This window comes from Psittacula echo (assembly GCF_963264785.1).
Source record: "Psittacula echo genome assembly, chromosome: 1".
Classification (NCBI taxonomy): Eukaryota; Metazoa; Chordata; class Aves; order Psittaciformes; family Psittacidae; genus Psittacula; species Psittacula echo.
The window spans coordinates 147,586,990-147,606,615 of NC_137735.1; the positions used below are offsets into that span (position 1 = coordinate 147,586,990).

The 19,626-nt window shown below is 41.0% G+C and overlaps 1 protein-coding gene across 2 annotated transcripts in view; it reads left to right on the forward strand.

Moving 5' to 3' along the window:
* Positions 1 to 19,626, forward strand: part of TSPAN12 (tetraspanin 12) — a gene marked incomplete at its 3' end in the record, with an annotated part of 44,254 nt that overhangs the window by 2,265 nt on the left and 22,363 nt on the right. The window contains exons 2-4 of one of the 2 annotated variants that reach the window (XM_080636487.1): positions 10,872 to 10,954; positions 11,632 to 11,767; positions 15,725 to 15,784. In XM_080636487.1, the coding sequence (XP_080492613.1) occupies positions 10,872 to 10,954; positions 11,632 to 11,767; positions 15,725 to 15,784 (279 nt within the window). Of the gene's footprint in view, positions 1 to 10,871; positions 10,955 to 11,631; positions 11,768 to 15,724; positions 15,785 to 19,626 lie in introns of those variants that run through there. The other variant, XM_080636486.1, reaches the window with a different exon arrangement.

Consider the following 19,626-nt stretch of genomic DNA (forward strand, 5'->3'; position numbering starts at 1 on the left):
CCCAAGGGCAATTGCCTCCAAATGACTTCAAGCTTGTTGATAATGTGCCCAGTGGCTGTGTCAGTTATCAGTATTTGACTGAAAACAGTGAAGATGTGCAAACAGCATGTGTTGACTTTTTAAAATCATGGTCTGACTGAGAGTCCTGGCTGGAACAGAGTGACATTCTCTCCTTGTTTCACTGTGCTGGTGTCCAGTGGTAGGTCTAACCACATATTGTGCAAAAGGAATTGCTTTCTCCTCCAAACTGGGGGCTTGAAGCTTTTGAAGATCTGACAAAAACTATTTAAGAACTGGTCATCACTGTCTGGTATGGTCTATCAACCTCCTAAAGGGAACATCTGAAGTCAGCTTCAGGCCTGTCCTGTCTGCAGCTGTCCCAGTGTGTGCGCGTGATGGGACTCCAACATTTGTTATTGCCAGCCTGGTGAGGGCAGACTAGTGCACATAAAGCTCTTTCAGAAGATGTTATGCCTAACAGAATTCCTAATCTGACCATGAATATTGCTGAAAAAACTGAAGATGTTGATGGTTGCCACAACATGCTGGTGTCTTCTTAACTTGGTTGCTGTCAGAGCCTATAGAAGCAGAGAAATGACAGAGCTTTATCAGTAACTCTGCTACCATCCTTATAGCTTCTCCAGAACATTGGTTGTAAGAGTATAGCTGCGTGCTTTCTGTTTGGGAAGATGTGTTTAAGCTGGGCTCAGCTGATGAGCTGTGATGCAGAATCTTAGACAGGATGTTGTATCTGTGTGTGTATGAGGGGGAGGCAGGCATTGTTTGTTATACTTTTTGTAATTTTTGGCCTGAAGGCTGCTTAGCTGTAACTAATTCATAAGAAATCAACTGTAAGCCCAAGGTCCTGTTTTAGTGGTTCATCCTGTTTGAGTGATAGACCAATAGACATACTGCCTTTACTGCTTCTGAAAAACACTAGTTTTGTGGATGTGAATGGATCGCTACTTCTGGAGCTGCACATTGCAGGGGATCTTGAAAGGTGTTTTGTTTTGAGATGGGAGCAAATCTGTTGTTAAGTGAATGACTGTGGTTTAGACCTGATGAAAACCTTCTGGAAGATGTTTCCAAGGTCAGTTGAATAATGCATTTGATTGCAAGATGTGTCTTTGTAAATGATAAGAGTTGCAGTTTCAGGACCAACTTGGGTCTTCTAATTACATAAGGGTTTTTCTTTATAGTGCCCTGGACAAGAAATATCCTTCAGACTCAATCCTGCAGTTAACACCTGTTTTCACTCTTCTGTCATCCTCATGTGTAAATGAGCATCACTTCTTAAGGTAATTTATGACACTGGATTTCTGCAGGTGTCTCACTTGACACTCTGTAACACTGCTTTTTTTGCAGCATACTACATTCTGGAAAGCCTAATAAAAAGAGGGGACCTTCCAAAAAGCCATGATTTGGTATTTTATACTCAAGACTTAGTGCTTAACTAGGCAGATTACCTTAGTGGTGCTTGAGAGAAGAAATGCTCCTACTGCTTCCTAATTTTCTCTTGTTAGGGGCAATACTGGCGTTTATCATCTCTAGCTAGTGTGTGTGTCAGGACTTAGAGAAATTTAGTTTTGATACTTCTACAAATATACTTTATGAGACTTCTGGTGAGGGTTTTCTGTATCAGCAAGCTTTTGACGCTGTTCCAGCTCATTAGCAGTCATGTATGCAACATGAGCATCTTCTTTCATTTTGAGCACTTTATAACTTGTCCTCACAGAAATCCTCATCATCATGTCTTGCCATTGTTCTTCTGTACTTTGCTGTGGTCTCTTTTCATAAACATTTATTCTGGGGAAGCGTTCAGTCGCAGAACATGGCCAGCCCATAATAATGGCACAGGAATAACATAGGAGATTATGGGGAGCTGAGGCCCGCAGGGGTTGTGCTACAACAGGAACTAGAAAATGGTGCTGAATACAGGAAAAGTTCAGTCTCCTGGCTGCTTACAATAGGAGGTGATTAAGCAAAGCAATAACTTTGAGAGGCACAGGCCTGTTTTACTTGGCAGCTCAGCCATGTGTGTTCTTTCAAAAAATTATAGTAAAAGTAGGTGAACTGGGTAGTGATAGTAGATGCAAGTAAAAGCAGTACAGTTATTTTGTCAACTTTCCCATTTTTTAAAGAAAGTCTAGCTGTTGTGCAGGAAAGGCTCCATATAGACTTTCTGTCTTCAGAAAACTGCCAGCTTTCGTTGTTTTTTGTTTCTGGTGAACATGTGAGACAGAAAGGAGGAGCAGCTGCCATTGTGTCCCTTGTAATTGGGCATGATTGTACTGTAGTGGCTTGGACAAATCAAGGTTGTAAGTTGCAGATGACTGTGTCATAGGTGGTAAGGATCTCTTAACCAATGATTAATAGTGTCAGTGGATATTTGAGCCAAAACAGCAATGTTGCCACATCCTTCACCTTGTGAGGTTTTTCTGCCTGGGGATGTGCTTTTTCTGTTGAGCAGTGCCTAAGCTTTCCTTCACAAATGTAGCAGTAGCATCTAATTTCAACTCTGTGATTGCAGCCAATAAACCCTCCTGGCAGGTAGTGGAAATTGTTTTGCATCTATCTTGAATTTGTGCCTGTAAACAAAAAGTCACATGAAATGAAAAAGGAGCAAGCTTCCAGTTAGTTTTTCTTTTGTTCAGAATACTTTGCACACTTAAATTTTCCAGTTTTGGCTAGGTGTACCACCTGGGAACTCAGAACAAAAGAATGTTAGTGTTGTGCAAAGGAGCACTAAGAGTGGCTGGAAGCAGTGTTATTGTATTTCTTGCTTTTTCCAATCTCAAATGTGTGTATTGAATCTTGTAATTTTTTGCTTCATTTTTCAAATCTACTGTGATGTGAGAAAGAAATCAGTCTGTCCTCCTTTTCGTGGAACCAGACTGTGTTTCTGCTGCTTTCCAACTTCCACTCTTGTTGGTGGGGTTTGTAGATATTTCAAATTAATAGAGTTCGTGTCAAGTTTTTAAGTTTAGGTGACTAGTGATACCCACTGAAATGAACACTGCCTGGCTGGGTACCTGTAGCAGTGTAAACATGGGTTCATTCTAGTCTAATATACTCTGATTTTAGAGACTGCAATGTAGACCTGGGTAATTGAAACCTGATTTTCTTAGCATTCTTGTGTAAAGAAAATACCAAAAAGCCATGCAAGAATAACCCTGGCTTCTGTGGGAAAATGGTGTATTTTAAAGGAATGTGTTCAGCAGAGCAAGCTACAGGACGAGTTTTTAAAGAACCAGAAATACTTTTAATTCTGTTTTTGTTTTTGTGTGGTTTTCCCCCCCTCCCCCTTTTTTTTTTTTTTTTGGGGGGGGGAGGGTCAGAAATCTTACTTTTTGGTGTCTTTGGGATGCATTATTTATGTAACGTCATTACATTACTAGACCATGTACTAATAAAGTAAAGCAGAGTTCAGCTTAACTGAGAGTCATAAAGTCAACTTTGCATCTACCTCTATATAACCTTTTTATCCTGTGTGTCTTTATAGGTGATAAAGCTCACCCTTCATTGCATGTCAACAGTGAATTGATAGACAAGTCTCTGCAAAACTGTTCTGAAAAAGGGTGGTTTGATGTGATGATGGAAAGAAAAAAATAAAACCACACCCCATCCTAATGTTAGAAATTACATTAATACACTTCTTAATTGGCATTCAGAAATAAGTGAAATCACAGTTTTTGGGTAATCCTTATGGTTAACTGTGTGGAACTCATTGTATGAGCCTTGAGGATGAAGGCACAAAGCTGTGCTGACTGGGTTTGAGCACACAGCTCAAAAGGAATTAAAAACTTCAAGCTAAATGTAAGCTAGTAAGCTGTGATCTCTGGCAAAACTGGGAAGGCCCATCTGGCCTGTAGGTAGTTGCATTTGGGTTTTTTTTCCTTCAAATTTAGCATCACTTTGTAGAAGGTAGCTACCCAGTTATTTGAGCATTCCCAGGCACTGCTTCTTCACCATACCCATCCATCGAGAGTTTGTGGTAGATGCTTGACATGGCTCATAGGAGTAATACCAAATTTTTAATCTCTTGTAGCTATTTCCTGAAGTATAGGTGATAGGTTAATTTTCTGCAGTTTTATAAGAATGTGTGATTTAATTAAAAATGCAGGTTCATTTTAGCCATCTTCATGTGCTCTTGGGTATTCACATCTAAAACAGGGAAGTTAAGTGATGTTCCCACAAGCAGCTGATTGTAGGTCCTGTAAATCATAGGAAATACTTACACTTTTTTCATACTAATCTTCCAGTTATATACCTTGGGTTTAAAAATAATTTGTCTGCCATCTGTGAGGTTGACTAGAGTCTGTGAACAAAACCAAGCTCTTACAGAAAGAAAATTTGGGAGTGTATTTTGTATATGTGATATGATGGTGGTGTGTGGCTCATGATACAAATCTAGACACTTGAGCTCTGAGTACTGCTACAAATCACCCATGATTAGCAGCACATGCCTCTGTCTCCCCAGAGGCAAAAGTTCTCCTGACAGTGAAATGCTTTCGAGGGAAGAGTGGCACAAATCATGTCCTAACAAGAAGTGCAGTGCCTAGGTAGGCACAAAGAGGATGAATGCAGAAATATATATGCTTTTGTATCCCTCTTTGTTTTTAAAGTACACTCGTGCTACACAGCCAGAAGTTTATATGTAGGTCTGACGCTTGGTAGAACTGTCTGATAGATGAACTGTGCCTCAGCTTGTTTGCGTATTTCAGCTGTATTTTGCGTATTTTGTTCTTTATGCTGTGTTGCTGAAGGAGCCTTGCACAGCCAACTGCTGCAAAACTTTCTTGCTTCCCTGAGGAGGCTGATCCGTTATCAGGCTCTCTGTGCTTCAGCAGTTGCCCTATTGCAAAGTGTGCAAGTTCCAGCCTGTGCCAAACATGGAGCAGGTTGTTAACTCACTGTTGCAGCTGTGCAAGCAAACCCAGATTCAAAGTGCAAATAAGTAAATATTTCAGCCGTTTGCAAGTGTCAGGAGAGCAAGGCTAAACCTTGTGTAGGAAGCTTAGCTAAAATTAAATGCTGGCATGTCTGTAGAATAAAAGGTGCATTAGTGGGGAATAGGGAAATTTCCTTTTTTATAGACCACTCTTCTTTTCTCTAAACATTTAAAGGCTTTTGCCAGATAATGCAGACAAACAAGACCTCTTATCATCCTCTCCTCTGCCTTATGCCCCTCTCTCCCCCCAAATGTAGTTGTCTGTTTATCCTGAGATCTGAGTCATCTGTGTTTGTTCAGTTATCTGAGTATCGAACCTAATTGTGAAAATCTTGTGAAAGCATTGCAATATGCTCTGTTCATGACCTTGTAGTGATTTCTCCCCACCCCCTCCACCCCCCTTTGACAAGTCTCAGCTCAGGTTACGCAAATCAGTTTTAACTGGAAAATTTTCTCAAGGTTTATTTCCTTACTAAAATTAAAGGACATATTCTGATGAATGTTGTCATATCTTGGATTTTCTTAGAGCTGGAAACCTTTTTCTGCAAAGCCAGTTGCTCTGTGATGCTGCTAGTCAGCACTTTTCATGGACACCAGAATGTGACCTGAAGTTGTTTAACCCATTTGTTAGAATAAAGAGTGGTGTGTGATATTCAATATGGAAGATACTTTTAATTTTCCTCCAGTTGAATAATGGAGAAAACCCCTTCTCTCAAACTTGAGCATAGGAACTTTCACCATTAAATATTGGTGTTAGAATGAAAACAAAAAGATGAGAGAATGAAAACAAGTGTGCAAATAGCAACAGGAATTGGTCTCACTCCTTCAAAGACAGAAATCCATGTTCATTCATTAATTGAAAATGAAGATTTATTTTCTCAGTTTAGGTATGGCCTCAAAGACATTGTGAGTAGGTTTAAAATACATACTTGATGTATAAAATATGATTTTATATTTTCATTTTGATGCATAATTTATGTAGAAGAATTCCAGAGGCAATTTAACCTATGCTTGAAAATGGCCACTCCTAATGGTTTGAGTCTTTTGTTGGATGAACTTTCTCAGTTGTCTGAGAAAGCTCTAATAGCTTTAAAAACTTTACGTTAAAGATAAGTTTGGAAATTTAATATATTATTGCGTGATCTGCATATTGGTTGTATATAAAAATGTTATTTATTACCTTTGTTTAGTCAGTGTGAAAATATATTTAAAGTAGAGTATGACAAGAGGCAGTTTTGTAAACTCTTCAGTGTCATGTTCATGGCTATTTAACATTCTGTGACAGTTCAGAATGAAACCCATAGTGATTTGTGCAGCCAGCTGCAACAAATAAACATGTTTTACTGCTTACTATCATATTATGTGTATAGCACAGCAGACTGTCATCAGAGAAGCTTGGATGAAACCATTTGGGTGAATGATGTAACTGCTAATGTGGTGAGAATTATCTTGGTAGTTTTATTTCTCATAAACTTGTGTCCTTTCATCTGATTCTTGATACAGATCTCTAACTGTATTTTACATCTGAATTATTTACAAAACAGTGGCTGAAGTAGGGGCTGCACTTTTTTTAAGGCTGCCTTTTTCCATCTTGAAAACGAAACCATAAAAACCTTGCCCTTGCCCATGACTCCTTGAAAATCGCATGACAGTGAGTTGCAGCAATGTGGCTTCTGTTGTTTGCTGGTAGGTTTGGATACACACCAAGGTTTTTGGGGAGATTGTTACTGTTGGTGCGTACTGAGCACATGGGCTGAGTTGTATGGCTGGTGTTAGTGTAGTTCTTGTACTGCTGACTGAAGATCTGCCTCTTCCATAGGTGGTGTGAAGTGGTGTATGCCTGGAGCCTCCTTGATGTCAGCTGGCACTTGAGGATGCTTAGCACTTATATAGCGCAGCACATACGTGTCGTAAGTGGGAGGTTGTGGAGGCCAGGCACATGTTGTGTTCTTGTGATTCCCCTGTGGTTTTGGAGCAGGAGAGGAGGTTATTTGATGAGTGTTTGTGCTTGATAATCTTTTGTCACTAAACTAAACATCAGTCATGATTATGCAGGGCTGTCTGGTGTTGCAAATACATCTTTAATCCTGCAAGGTGTTTCTGCCCAGAGGTTCACTTCTACTGATTGGAAGGGATGTGACTTTTTTCCCCAGCACTTCCCCTTTGCTAGCAAAGAGCTACCAAGCACTTGCTGGATTATGTACTGTAAAATGTACCTTTTGTCATCAACCTCTTGCAGAATTACTTTTTCGAGTTATCAAGGTTTGCTGTTCTCTGGGCCCCTTCATTCAAGAGGAGCTTCTTGAGTATTTGCCTATTCTCTCAGCCATGTCTTTATGCTGCCCCGCTTTGCCAAGTGTTACTGGCTTTCTTGCTCATGAATCCAGTGTGTCACAGCACTCTGGCTTTCAGGTCACTTGGAGTAATAATTCATTTTGGACTTTCTTCAAAATAAGATGCCAGAGGTGCTTCCCAGGGAATCTGTTTGGCAAGACAATGTTGCTCAGATAATCTGCGTGTAACATCTGTCTAGCAGTGAAGTAAGGCATTGTGCATGTACGTTTTCAGAGTAATGCTGAGCTAGCTCTTGCGTTGACACCATATGTGCGTTGTGAGTGTAGCAGAAGTCAGTAACACCTGAAGGAGTTAATGATGGTGAGAGTGTTCAGGGCACAGGGTAGGTGAGCAGGTGAGCTGTAGCATGGCTATCACTGGGGCTATGGGGGAATTTTCTTGCAGGTAATTTACGTCCAGCAAGATACAGTAGTAATTGGCTGTTAGCTATTTACATTGAAGGAAAACAGCCAGGGGACCTAAATGTCTAAAATCTTTTTGAATAGAGGGACCTTTCATAGAGAGCTTGTTGTTATGGACTGAAAGAGTGTTCATGTTGTTGCATTATTGGTGAAGGTTATGTTTCCTAGGTGAAAGGGAGCAGTCTTTTTCTTCCAGTTGCTGTTTGTGGTAAGTGGAAGTGGAATCATGTTCCATGATATGGTCATTAAGCGTTTCTTTAGAAGTCATGTGGCCATGTGTTGACCACAGCTTGGAGATGTATCTGCCTAGACTTTCTGCTTACTGATTTTTATGTGGGCAAAAATACATATCTAGGGAGAGAAAACTCAAGCAGGAAAACAGTCCTTCTCCTTCATGATTTCTGCCCATGGCAGTGGGCTGGAACTAGATCTTTAAGTTCCCTTCCAACCCAAACCAGTTTATGATTCTATGATTTGCATTTGTAGGCAAGTCCTTCTAGCAAACTGAGTGATCTCTCAGCAGCAGAACTGTTAATTTCTTGTGGTCTCTGCAAAGCCCTTTCTGTCCCCTCTGCCTTTTAGTTTGTTGCTCTGTGATTCCCCTGTTGTTTCTGAATAAGCTGCAGGCTCCAGAATCCTTGTGGTAACCCTTTTGCCTATCAAATTTTACCTCTGTTGAAGAAGCAAACTCTTGCCTTCTTCCAAGTTTTTGCTGTGTGAGACTGTATTGCTGCATATTGAAGGCTGAAAGAAAATGAGTGCATCCTGCAAGTTCCTAACGGAGAGCTGACCAGGCAGCCCATCAGTCTGATATGGGAGGGAGAATATTATTTAGCAAGAGAACATTTTCTGGTACAGTTTTTGTAGCTAGGCCATCTGGCTCTTGTTAAGAGTTGCTGGGGAGTGTCGTTTCGATGGACTTCTCACTCCTGAGCACCACTGCTGCAAAGCAAAGTAACCAAATTTATCTTTAGTATTTTACTCTAAACAGAGTGGAAGTGCAAGCTAACATTTTCTGTGTATCAGCAGGCCTTGCAGGGAGATGTGGAGAGTAAAAAATGTGTTCTGTTGTTTTTTGACCATAAGAAGGCAGTCTGTCTGCTTGTATTCTTCGTACCTGTACTTGCGTTAGAAATGTGTTTTTTATTGCTTGCGTGGTATATTTGCCTGATGCTTTCTTCCAAGGAGGTAGCCATTGTTGAGGGGTTTATCGAGGAGATTCTAGTCACCTACTTTTCCTTGCTCCTGCAGCTTCCTGCAAATAATACAACATAAAAAGCTCTTTACTCCTATTGTTCCACCAGCTAAAAAAGATCCCAGAGAACATAAAGGATATCTGTACATAGTAGACTTATAGCATGCACTAGCTTTCAGGACTATGCTTGCAGCATGCCAAGCACCTAGGGCTCTTCCTGGCACCACCCAGAGCCAATGCAATGCCTGTACTTTGTGCATTGGTGTTGGAAGAGCAGGAGGAAGCCAGTAGCCAGTGGGACTTCCCATGAAGTTTTAAAGGCAGAAGTAGCCTGCTGTGGACCTGCTGCAGGCAATGGAGCCAGTAAGGACACACAGTGATTTTTCTTACATGTTAGGTTTGAACCAGTTAACTTGTTCTTCATAACAACTTTGGGGAAACATGAGAGCATGTGGGAAGCTAGCTGTTGAAGGCAACAGGGGAGATTAGCACTTCTCACTAGTGTAAGAAGCTGTTAGTGTAATGCTGAGGTTTCCTGGCATAAGCCTGTACAGTGCATGAAAACAGTAGTATTCAGGAGAGCCAGCAGTATTCAGTGAGACCAGCTTAGGTCTCCCTCCTTCAGTTAGACAGTGGTGCTGCTGAAGGCCTGAGTCTGCCAGATTCAGCCCTTGTGGTTCAGGCTTAGGTGCTCATGTGAGATTGATATTCCTAAATTCTCCTTTGGGTGTAATAAGCCAGCTGAAATAATTTGAGAAGTAACAGGCAGCATTAGTAACCTTAACTTTACTCCATTTTGTAGAAAAGATTAATGGTTCCCTCTTGTCCTTGAAAGAGTTTGTAGCTGCATCTTTCACCCTTTGTCTGAGGAGCCATGCTCCGTCTGTCTTGTGTGTGCAGGAGGAAACATGGTGCTTCTGTGGCCAGAGAGCCTGCACACAAGTGGGGTGACTGCTGCTCTTCCATGAGCCCTCCTCCAGGAGGAAGGGCAAACTGACTCACCTAGTCCAGTGCAAAATACATGGACAAGTGCTGTGGAGAATGCTTTGTCCTCTAGCAGTGCCTCTGGTACAGCAGCAGAAGAGCTGATGCTGTCGTGGTGTGGTAGGTATGTTGTGACCGTGTTGTTCGGGTTTGGCTTCTCATGAAAATCAGAGGCCAGAGCACTGGTAGATCCCAGGTGTGCTGGAGTACATGGTGGCATTGAGTGGCAGAAATCCAGGTCTGTTGAGGTGGTGGCAGTTCTAGGTGGGGTTCTGTCTCAGGAATTTACTTGCCATAAGAGTAGTCCTGGGGAAAGTATAGTGGCTTTATGCCTCTTAAGAGCCTGGCAGGTTAGGTACTAAGCCACTTTGATGATCTGGGGTTTGTAGTTGAAGTGCAGTGAGTTTTATTGTTGTCTTGTGGTTTAGGAAACTGTGGCATAGTGTTCATGGTGTGACTTTGTCTAAATGAGCAAAATAATTACGTTCTTCTGAATTTAACTCCAAGATAAGTCTCTTCATCTCCTCTTGTATGTGTCAGTGTATCAGTACTGTTGTATACTGTATGGGGCTTCTGCTTATTCTTCACTGGCTGTGTACCTCAGCATGGCTTCATAGTTTCATACAGATTGGTGGGTGTCACTGTGAGCCCTGAAAGAGTCACGGATTTTAGCAAAACCCTCTGTGTTGTTTCTGTGGTAAACTGTGCAGTGGTGGGACTTGAGCCAGCAGTAGAACAGAACAGAAGTTATTCTAGGCATTATTTGTGCATGCTGAAGAGAAGATTATTGTCACTGTCTCCCTAAATACTTGGGCAAAACCCAACTCTAAGCATATAGAAGTACAGTTTTGGGAACAGTATGTGGTTTGAATAAATGAAAGCATGAAAGATATTACTGATGATTGATCTTCTACATAGTTATGAATGATGTCGCAATTTTTTTTTTTTTTTTAAATGCATGATAAATAACTTCTTTTCTTTTTAGTTGATGTCCATCAGTGTATTAGGTGTTTCTGCCTGGATGAGAGACTACCTGAATAATGTTCTCACCTTAACTGCAGAAACAAGGTAAAGCTTTCCTTAAACCTGTTAATCTGTGTGAGTGATTGATTGCAGTATATGTTGTTCATTCTGTATAGGAAGTTTCCTAATTAGGATTTCTAGAATTAAGAAACCTTCAATTGAGCTAGTTATTGTTTTGTTAAAAGGTGTATTTTTGCCACCATTTCTGGTATCAGTTGAACTTGGAGAAGCAGGAAAGATATGAATTCAACCTTGTTTTATTCCTGTACCTTTCTCTTCTGACAGGGATCAATTTTTTTGGCCCTTTGCCCACATGTAACTATATTATATTACTGTTTAGTTTTATATACTTTATTCAGTCCAGAGGTTTAGGAGTCCTCTTAGTTTTATTACAGTAGTGCTTATGAGCCCTAGTGATGGAACAGGAGCTCATTGTACCATGTACTGTTCAAGTGCAGGACAGGGAGATCGCCTTCTCTTCAAAGAGATTTCAGATGATGCATTACTTTCTGGTACCTGAATGCAGCATTTGGCTTTAAAACAATGTAGAATAGATTTCTCTGAAATGTGCATGTAGAGTAGATTTCTCTGAAATGTGTAAGGCGCTGGAAAGAACACATCTGCTAATCCACTGTTTTCATTTTGATGGCTGTATTACATATATATTACATGTCATTTTTGTGTTATTATGCTTTTTTGATTATGGTTCTGATTGGCTTTAGGGTGGAGGAGGCTGTCATTTTGACTTACTTTCCTGTGGTCCACCCGGTCATGATTGCAGTCTGCTGTTTCCTCATCATGGTTGGAATGCTGGGCTACTGTGGAACCGTGAAAAGTAATCTGTTGCTCCTTGTCTGGGTATGTTTCATAACCTCTAGAAACAGCTAACTTCTGCTTTGCTCCAGAAGTGTAAGAAGAATCTTACTCTAGACAAATACTGTTTATTTTTTATTACCATGTTGAGTTATGGTATCAGTAAGGAATTGTAATTGCAAAGCACACAGTAGGAAAGAATTTGTTGCCTAGACTGCATTATGCTGTGACTGAAAGACAAGCAGTGTGTCATTTGCAAAAATCCACTTCATTTAGTAGAGGAGTTGCTGAGGGGAAATATAACTCAAACTCTTAAGTACTAATAATTATAGGAACATGAGTCTGAGTGCTCTGAAATAAACCTAATGCTACCCTTTTGGCTGTGTAATAGCTAAATAACCCAGACTTTGCTTTATCTACACAGTTGATTGCATGTGTGTAGTAACAGCGTTTGTAGCTGATGAAAGTTATTTCTGAGTGTATTCAAAAGCTTTGCCTTCTCTTATGTGGATGTGGAATTTTGCAGTTTCTTTTGGTTGTGGGCAAGTTTAGAAATAAATTCCTAGTACCCAGCTTTTTCCTTTGTTTGGAGGCTACATAGTTGAGCGAACAGCAGCTGAAAAGCAATAATCTTCCCTGCACAAGGCTCTATGTACAATTTAACTGTGAGCAGACTTCAGCTGCCAAGGAAACCAAATACCTTTTTCTTCATCATTAAGTCAGTGAGTTTTACAGCAATAAAACAAACAAACAAACAAAACCCCCAACATCAAAACCAAAAAAACCATCAAACTTGCACTAATTTTAAAGGTTTAGAATTTCAAAATATTTAGACTGTCCGTGATCAAGGAGTGCCATATACCAGTATGCTTCTTAGAAGTCTAGAAGTCCTTGCAGGATTGGGCTTTGTCTTTTAACATGAGGATAAGCAGGATTTCAAGCAATCTTAAGCCTGAGAGAGCGGGAGCAATGGATACAAAAGAGTTGTGTAAGACTTGATCACTGTGATTACAGGAGAAGCTGAACAGGCAAAATCCTGCCTGAGATTTATGGATTTATGCAACCTTTGCTTTTGTCTAAAAAGAAATATTTTAACTGCAGCTAAAACAATTTGGAAGCTGTCCTGCCTTTTGTATTAAAATGTCTTTTCATTTGAGAGGATGGGAGTAAGCTTTATTTGAGATTTCCAGCTGAAATTCTGCAACAGAAGTGTTCCTCAACTGCAAGAGGGTAAAGGCTGTTTCTGCTTTTGAATGTTTGTAAAGCCCATATGCAGTATGAGGATTGTTGTTTCAAAGCTATGTAGTTAGGAAAAACTCTAATTTAAATCTGAATATTTTATAGTAATATAATAGCCACTCATTTTCTTTTTCTAGATCTTGAACTTGCAATGTTAAAATCCATAGGAACAAGTTCTAAGACAGATGCTACTTAGTTGTAAGCCCTTGCATAAAAATAATGGATTAATGTAAATTCATACTCTACTTATTTAGCAGTCTTTCTTGCATACCTTAAAAAGGGCTTTGTACATATTTGTTTTGTATAAATAGTATCACAGTATGTTAGAGATTGTAAGGGACCTCAAAAGATCATCTAGTCCAATCCCCCTGCCAGAGCAGGAACACCTAGATAAGGTTACATAGGAATGTGTCCAGGCGGGTTTTGAATGTCTCCAGAGAAGGAGACTCCACAACCCCCCTGGGCAGCCTGTTCCAGTGTTCTGTCACCCTCACTGAGAAGAAGTTTCTTCTCAAGTTTAAGTGGAACCTCTTGTGTTCCAGTTTATACCCATTACCCCTTGTCCTATCATTGTTTGCCATTGAGAAGAGCCTGGCTCCATCCTCATGACACTCCCCCTTTATATATTTATATACACTAATAAGGTCACCCCTCAGTCTCCTCTTCTCCAAACTATAGAGACCCAGCTCCCTCAGCCTTTCCTCATAAGGGAGATGCTCCACTCCCTTAATCATCTTAGTTGCCCTGTGTTGGACTCTCTCCAGCAGGTCCCTGTCCTTCTTGAACTGAGGGGCCCAGAACTGGACACAATATTCCAGATGCGGTCTCACCAGGACAGAGTAGAGGGGAAGGAGGACCTCTCTCGACCTACTGACCACCCCCCTTGTAATACATCCCAGGATGCCATTGGCCTTCTTGGCCACAAGGGCACAGTGTTGGCTCATGGTCATCCTGCCATCCACTAGGACCCCCAGGTCCCTCTCCCCTACACTACTCTCTAACAGGTTGTTCCCCAACCTATATTGGAACCTGGGGTTGTTCCTGCCCAGATGCAGGACTCTACACTTTCCCTTGTTATATTTCATCAAGTTTCTCCCTGCCCAACTCTCCAGCCTGTCCAGGTCTTGCTGGATGGCAGCACAGCCTTCTGGCGTGTCAGCCACTCCTCCCAGCTTAGTGTCATCAGCAAACTTGCTGACAGTACACTCAATTCCCTCATCTAAATCATTGATGAATATATTAAATAATACTGGTCCCAGTACTGACCCTTGAGGCACTCCACTAGATACAGGCCTCCAACTAGACTCCGCCCCATAGACTACAACTCTCTGCCTTCTCTCCTTCAGCCAGTTTGCAGTCCACCTCACTACCTGATCATCCAGGCCACACTTCCTCAATTTAGCTATGAGGATGCTGTGGGAGACTGTGTCAAATGCTTTGCTGAAGTCAAGGTAGACCACGTCCACCGCTCTGCCATCATCCATCCACAATGTTATTTCCTCATAAAAGGCTGTGAGGTTGGTCAAGCATGACTTCCCCTTGGTAAAGCCATGTTGACTGCCCCTCATAACCCTCTTATCCTTGACATGCCTTAAGATGGCATCAAGGATAAGGTGTTCCATCACTTTCCCAAGGATGGAGGTGAGGCTGACCGGTCTATAGTTACCTGGGTCCTCCTTCTTGCCCTTTTTGAAGACTGGAGTGACATTTGCTTTCCTCCAGTCCTCAGGCACCTCTCCCGTTTCCCAAGACTTGGTAAAGATGATGAAGAGTGGTCTAGCAATGACTTCCGCCAGTTTCCTCAGCACCCGCGGGTGCATCCCATCTGGACCCATGGATTTATGGATGTCCAGATTGCTCAACTGGTCCCTAACCCATTCCTCGTCGACTAAGGCAAACTGCTCCAGTGACCTGACTTCATCTGAGGTCTCAGGAGTACAGGGCTCTTCAGGACTGCCTCCAGCAGAGTAGACTGAGACAAAGAAGGCATTCAATAACTCTGCCATCTCTGTATCTTCTGTCACCAGGGCACCCATCCCGTTCACCAGTGGGCCAACCTTGCCTCTGGTGTTAGTTTTATCAGCTATGTATTTGAAAAAGCTCTTTCTGCTGTCCTTGACCCCTCTTGCCAGATTTAATTCTAAGGAGGCCTTAGCCATCCTAGCTGCCTTCCTACATCCTCTAGCAGCAGCCTTATATTCCTCCCAAGGGGCCAGCCCCTCCTTCCATTACCTATAAATCTCCTCTTCCACTTGAGCATACCCAGCAGTTCCTTATTTCTTTATTTTTTTTTATAAGGTTGTAAGATTACTTTTATAAAGGGTTTTTTATTTTGTAGTGGTGATAGTTTTTATTGTTAGTTAAAAGGTAAAAGCAACTATATGATATAGACCAGTGCTATATAGTATCTGGGAAAAAAAGGTATGGCTTTTGGTATAAGCCTTGAAAAAGAAGTCATAACTAATTAAAAAGAAAAGGAAGTTAAAACCAGTTTTGGCCTTCAGTTTATTTAAACTGCCAGTGAAAAGAAGAAATAATTTATAGCTTTTCATGTCATCTGGAAATAAAGTGGTTTTAGGCAGTTAAATGATACTAAAACAAAGCAAGACATTTATATCATTTTGTCTGGCAATATTTCATTTTCAGGAGCTTGAGAATTTGTTCTTGCTAAGCAGACTGATAAGCAAAACTAAACGGTATCTTCCTAAGTATGTCATTGTCTTTGATTAATTGTTAAAGAAATACAGTCGTGTTACACCACAGAAGTATGCAGACGTAAGTCGATGCTTCATTCATCAGACTAATCAGAAAAGTGACGGATGAACAAAATGAGCTTTTGTGCATCTAAAAGAAAGGAACCTTAATGTAAAACATCAACAACCTCTTCAATCATGCTTCTAATCTTCTTTCAGAAGTACATGAACAGCCATAATGATTGCATGCAGAGATATTTGGACACAAATCTTGACGATCCTCGCAGCATGCTAATTGCTAGTGCTAATGTTAATTGAATTGGAATTTTTTAAAATCTAATAAAGCATAAGGACCATAAAATATATAGATATTATGTTGTTAGATATTTTAGTACATCTGAATATATATTTTCATTTGTTTTTCAAATTTTATCCTGCAATTAGATGCTTGAAGCCTTCCCAGATTCACATAGGGCATAAATATAAACTGAACTAATGTTTACTCAGTTTAATAGTAAGAAAATATAACACCTCAGCCTTCTGCATGCTGTGGATTATTTGTAGAACCAGCATTTTCAAACTGTTATCATTTAATTTTAATTGCTTCACAAATACTAAGTCCTGAAGGCTGGTTGGTATAAAAAGCCCCAAAATACCTTAAGTATCTATAATATAATTTTGTTATATGTCAGGAGTGAATGAGAGTCCTCATATAGAAGTGGCTGTGATGCCAGCCTAAACTGAGAGATCCGGACCTTTCCTAGCCACTGACTTGAATGTAGGGAAAGTCCAAGGATGAGGAGCTAGAGTCTAGGTTTTATGGTGCTTGTTACAGTTTTTCAAACAAGATTCTTCAAATTTATTTATATTTTCTTCAAATCCAGAACCATCCTTTTCCTCTTTTGAGGCTCTGTTCATTTTGGATTAGTTTTAAAGTCTGTTGTTCCCATAGCCTGGCTAAAAAACAAACAGAACACAACACCCACACCCTCCCCACGTATATTCTTTAAGAACAGTAACCTTAATAGCCTGAAGACCAGTAATGAGTGGTGTCCCTCAGGGATTGGTGTTGGGACCGATCTTGTTCAACATCTTTGTCGGTGACATGGACAGTGAGATTGAGTGTGTTGATTGGGTGTGCTGATGCCAACCTTATGAAGTTTAACCATGACAAGTGCAAGGTCCTACACCTGGGTGGAAGCAATCCCAGGCACAGCTACAGGTTGGGCAGAGAAGAGATTTAGAGCAGCCCCGCAGAGAAGGACTTGGGGTGTTGGTCGATGAGAAAATGAACATGAGCTGGCAGTGTGCGCTCGCAGCCCAGAAAGCCAACCGTATCCTGGGTTGCATCAAAAGGAGTGTGACCAGCAGGTCAAAGGAGGTGATCCTTCCCCTCTACTCTGCTCTCATGAGACCTCACTTGGAGTACTGTGTGCAGTTCTGATGTCCTCAACATAAAAAGGACATGGAACTGTTGGAACAAGTCCAGAGGAGGGCCATGAGGATCATCAGGGGACTGGAGCACCTCCCGTATGAAGATAGGCTGAGAAAGTTGGGGCTGTTGAGCCTGGAGAAGAGAAGGCTGCGTGGAGGCCTCATAGCAGCCTTCCAGTATCTGAAGGGGAGTTATAGGGATGCTGGAGAGGGGCTCTTTATTAGTGACTGTAGTGACAGGACAAGGGGTAACGGGTTAGAAGTTAAACAGGGGAGGTTTAGACTGGATAGGAGGAAGTTCTTCACTGTGAGGGTGGTGTGGCACTGGAATGGGTTGCCCAGGGAAATTGTGAATGCTCCATCCCTAGCAGTGTTCAAGGCTAGGTTGGACAGAGCCTTGGGTGACATGGTTTAGTGTGAGGTGTCCCTGCTCATGGCAGGTTGGTTGGAGCTTGATAATCTTAAGGTCCTTTCCAACCCTAACTATTCTATGATTCTAAGTGTGCCTGATTTTTCTTAAGGTTTTGCTTGATTAAGAATAGCAAGTGTAAGCTCTGTTGCTTGACAAGAAGAAGTTCATGAAAATACCACTGGAAAATATTTTCCTGGCTGGAGCTTTCATTGCAAATTCTGGCATTTATAACTATGATTTTTCTGTAATTACAGTATTTAAACAGCACAGGGTTCAAATTTGTCTGCATATGTTTTCACAAAGGGAAAAACTGTTAGAAATATTTAATCGTCCATAGGGCAAATCCTATTACTGATATTTATGGTTAAGTTGGCAAAGAAATAACTGTTCCTCAGAGCTAAATGTTGTTAGATCCTGTTTGTGTGTGGTCAAATAGCTTATTAACTCGCTTTTGCCAAAACCTGGTTATCAGTTGGAACTTGCCGGACTAAATTGTCTATTAATTGAGTTGAAACACAACCAAACAAACCATCATTAAACTAAACTGATCTTTTCTTTAAAAGCAGGCAGATACTTCATAAAAAGAAAGAAATTATACTATGTTTTGGTTGAAAAGGTAAACTGGAGATGTGACAAACCTAGCTTGAATGTAGCTGTTTCACATCAGCAGTTCTCAGCCAGCTAAATGCAGTGTTGGCGAATGTAGTTTCTGTGAAGTCCAGCTGATGATGGCTACGTTATTTGTCCTGTAATAATAAAGGGTATTTATTCTAATCCATGTGGACTCTTACCACAGTCACAGCTGCTCCAATACCTTGTACTAGCATTTGGCACTGGAATTGTTATTTACCAACCAGAAATATTTCTTCATTATTTTAACAACTGAACATTGAAAGGGAAAAAATAACTGACAAGCATGCTTGGTGTAATCCCGTGCAGTTTAGAATTAAACAGGACAGAGACTGAGTTCATTTTCATGTTTTGTGCCTTTTATCAGCAGTTCATTTACAAATATAATGTGAGCAGAAGGAAAATGGAGATTCACAAGTCAGATTGGCCTGCCTTGTGGAAGGGCTGGTTTAAGTGGGTTTATAATACTGATACATGTTTGATGAGAAGCCAGTACTGCACTAAAATTCAAATTCAGTCAGTGGGTAAATAAGGAGCTGGACATGTAGTTTGTATTTTGAAGTGCTGCTTATTTGACATTCCACTTGTAAGAGGAAATATTTGTATTATACTCCAGTAGTTTCAGATATGAGGAACTTTCTCAAGAAAATAAATCTAGAGCTTTTTTTTTTTCCTTCTTTCCATATTTCTAACTTTCAGTTCAAAGGGAAACTGTTTGAGGAGATGTCTAATGATGACTAGTACAGGCATCTCTTTCTGTTTGCCTTGAAATGAGATAGACGGTAAGCTGCTTTCCTGTTCAAATTGGGAGTTTCTGAGGTTCGAAGAAATGGTTAAATTTTGAGATTGGTGACACTGTGGCAGCTCCAACACCACAGAGCGAAGCTGGGCTTTGCAGGGGTGGGTGTGCTCTGGAGGGCTACCAGAGTGGTGAAGTGGACTGTAGTGGGTCTGAAGTCCAGTGACAACTCCTCAGCCTAAGTGTCAGGTGTGTTTTTTTTGACCTTGTCTTCTTCATCATAAATGTGCAGCACTGTGCATGTACTTACTCAAAGGCAAGTGCTTTGAAACGGTGCCTAATTTTCTTAACTAGGAGAGGGAGCTCACAGATGAGAGAGAGTTGGCTGGCACTGTGGGTTTTTGGGAGGCATTTAGAAATGAAGGGTGCTGCCTGTTGAACAGACAGCAAGAGCAGCTGTATACTTGAGCAGCACGGAGAGAAGAGTGTTGGGGTGGAGCAGTATGACAGGAATTGAGCTGTTGGGAGTGTCCAGGTCTTCTTGGAAATGTTTGGCTGAAATCCAAATATTTGCTGTGCTCACAGTGATGATCTGCTTCCTTCACCCTAGCATTTAACAGCTGCCTTGAACACACAGTCATGTTGTAGCAGAGCAGAGGCAGCGTGGTACTGTTTGGTGCAGTTACCCAGTGGCTCAAAGTAACAAGAACTGTCTAGCCCGTTGAGAGCTATTTAGAGGAATGCCTTTGATTTACTG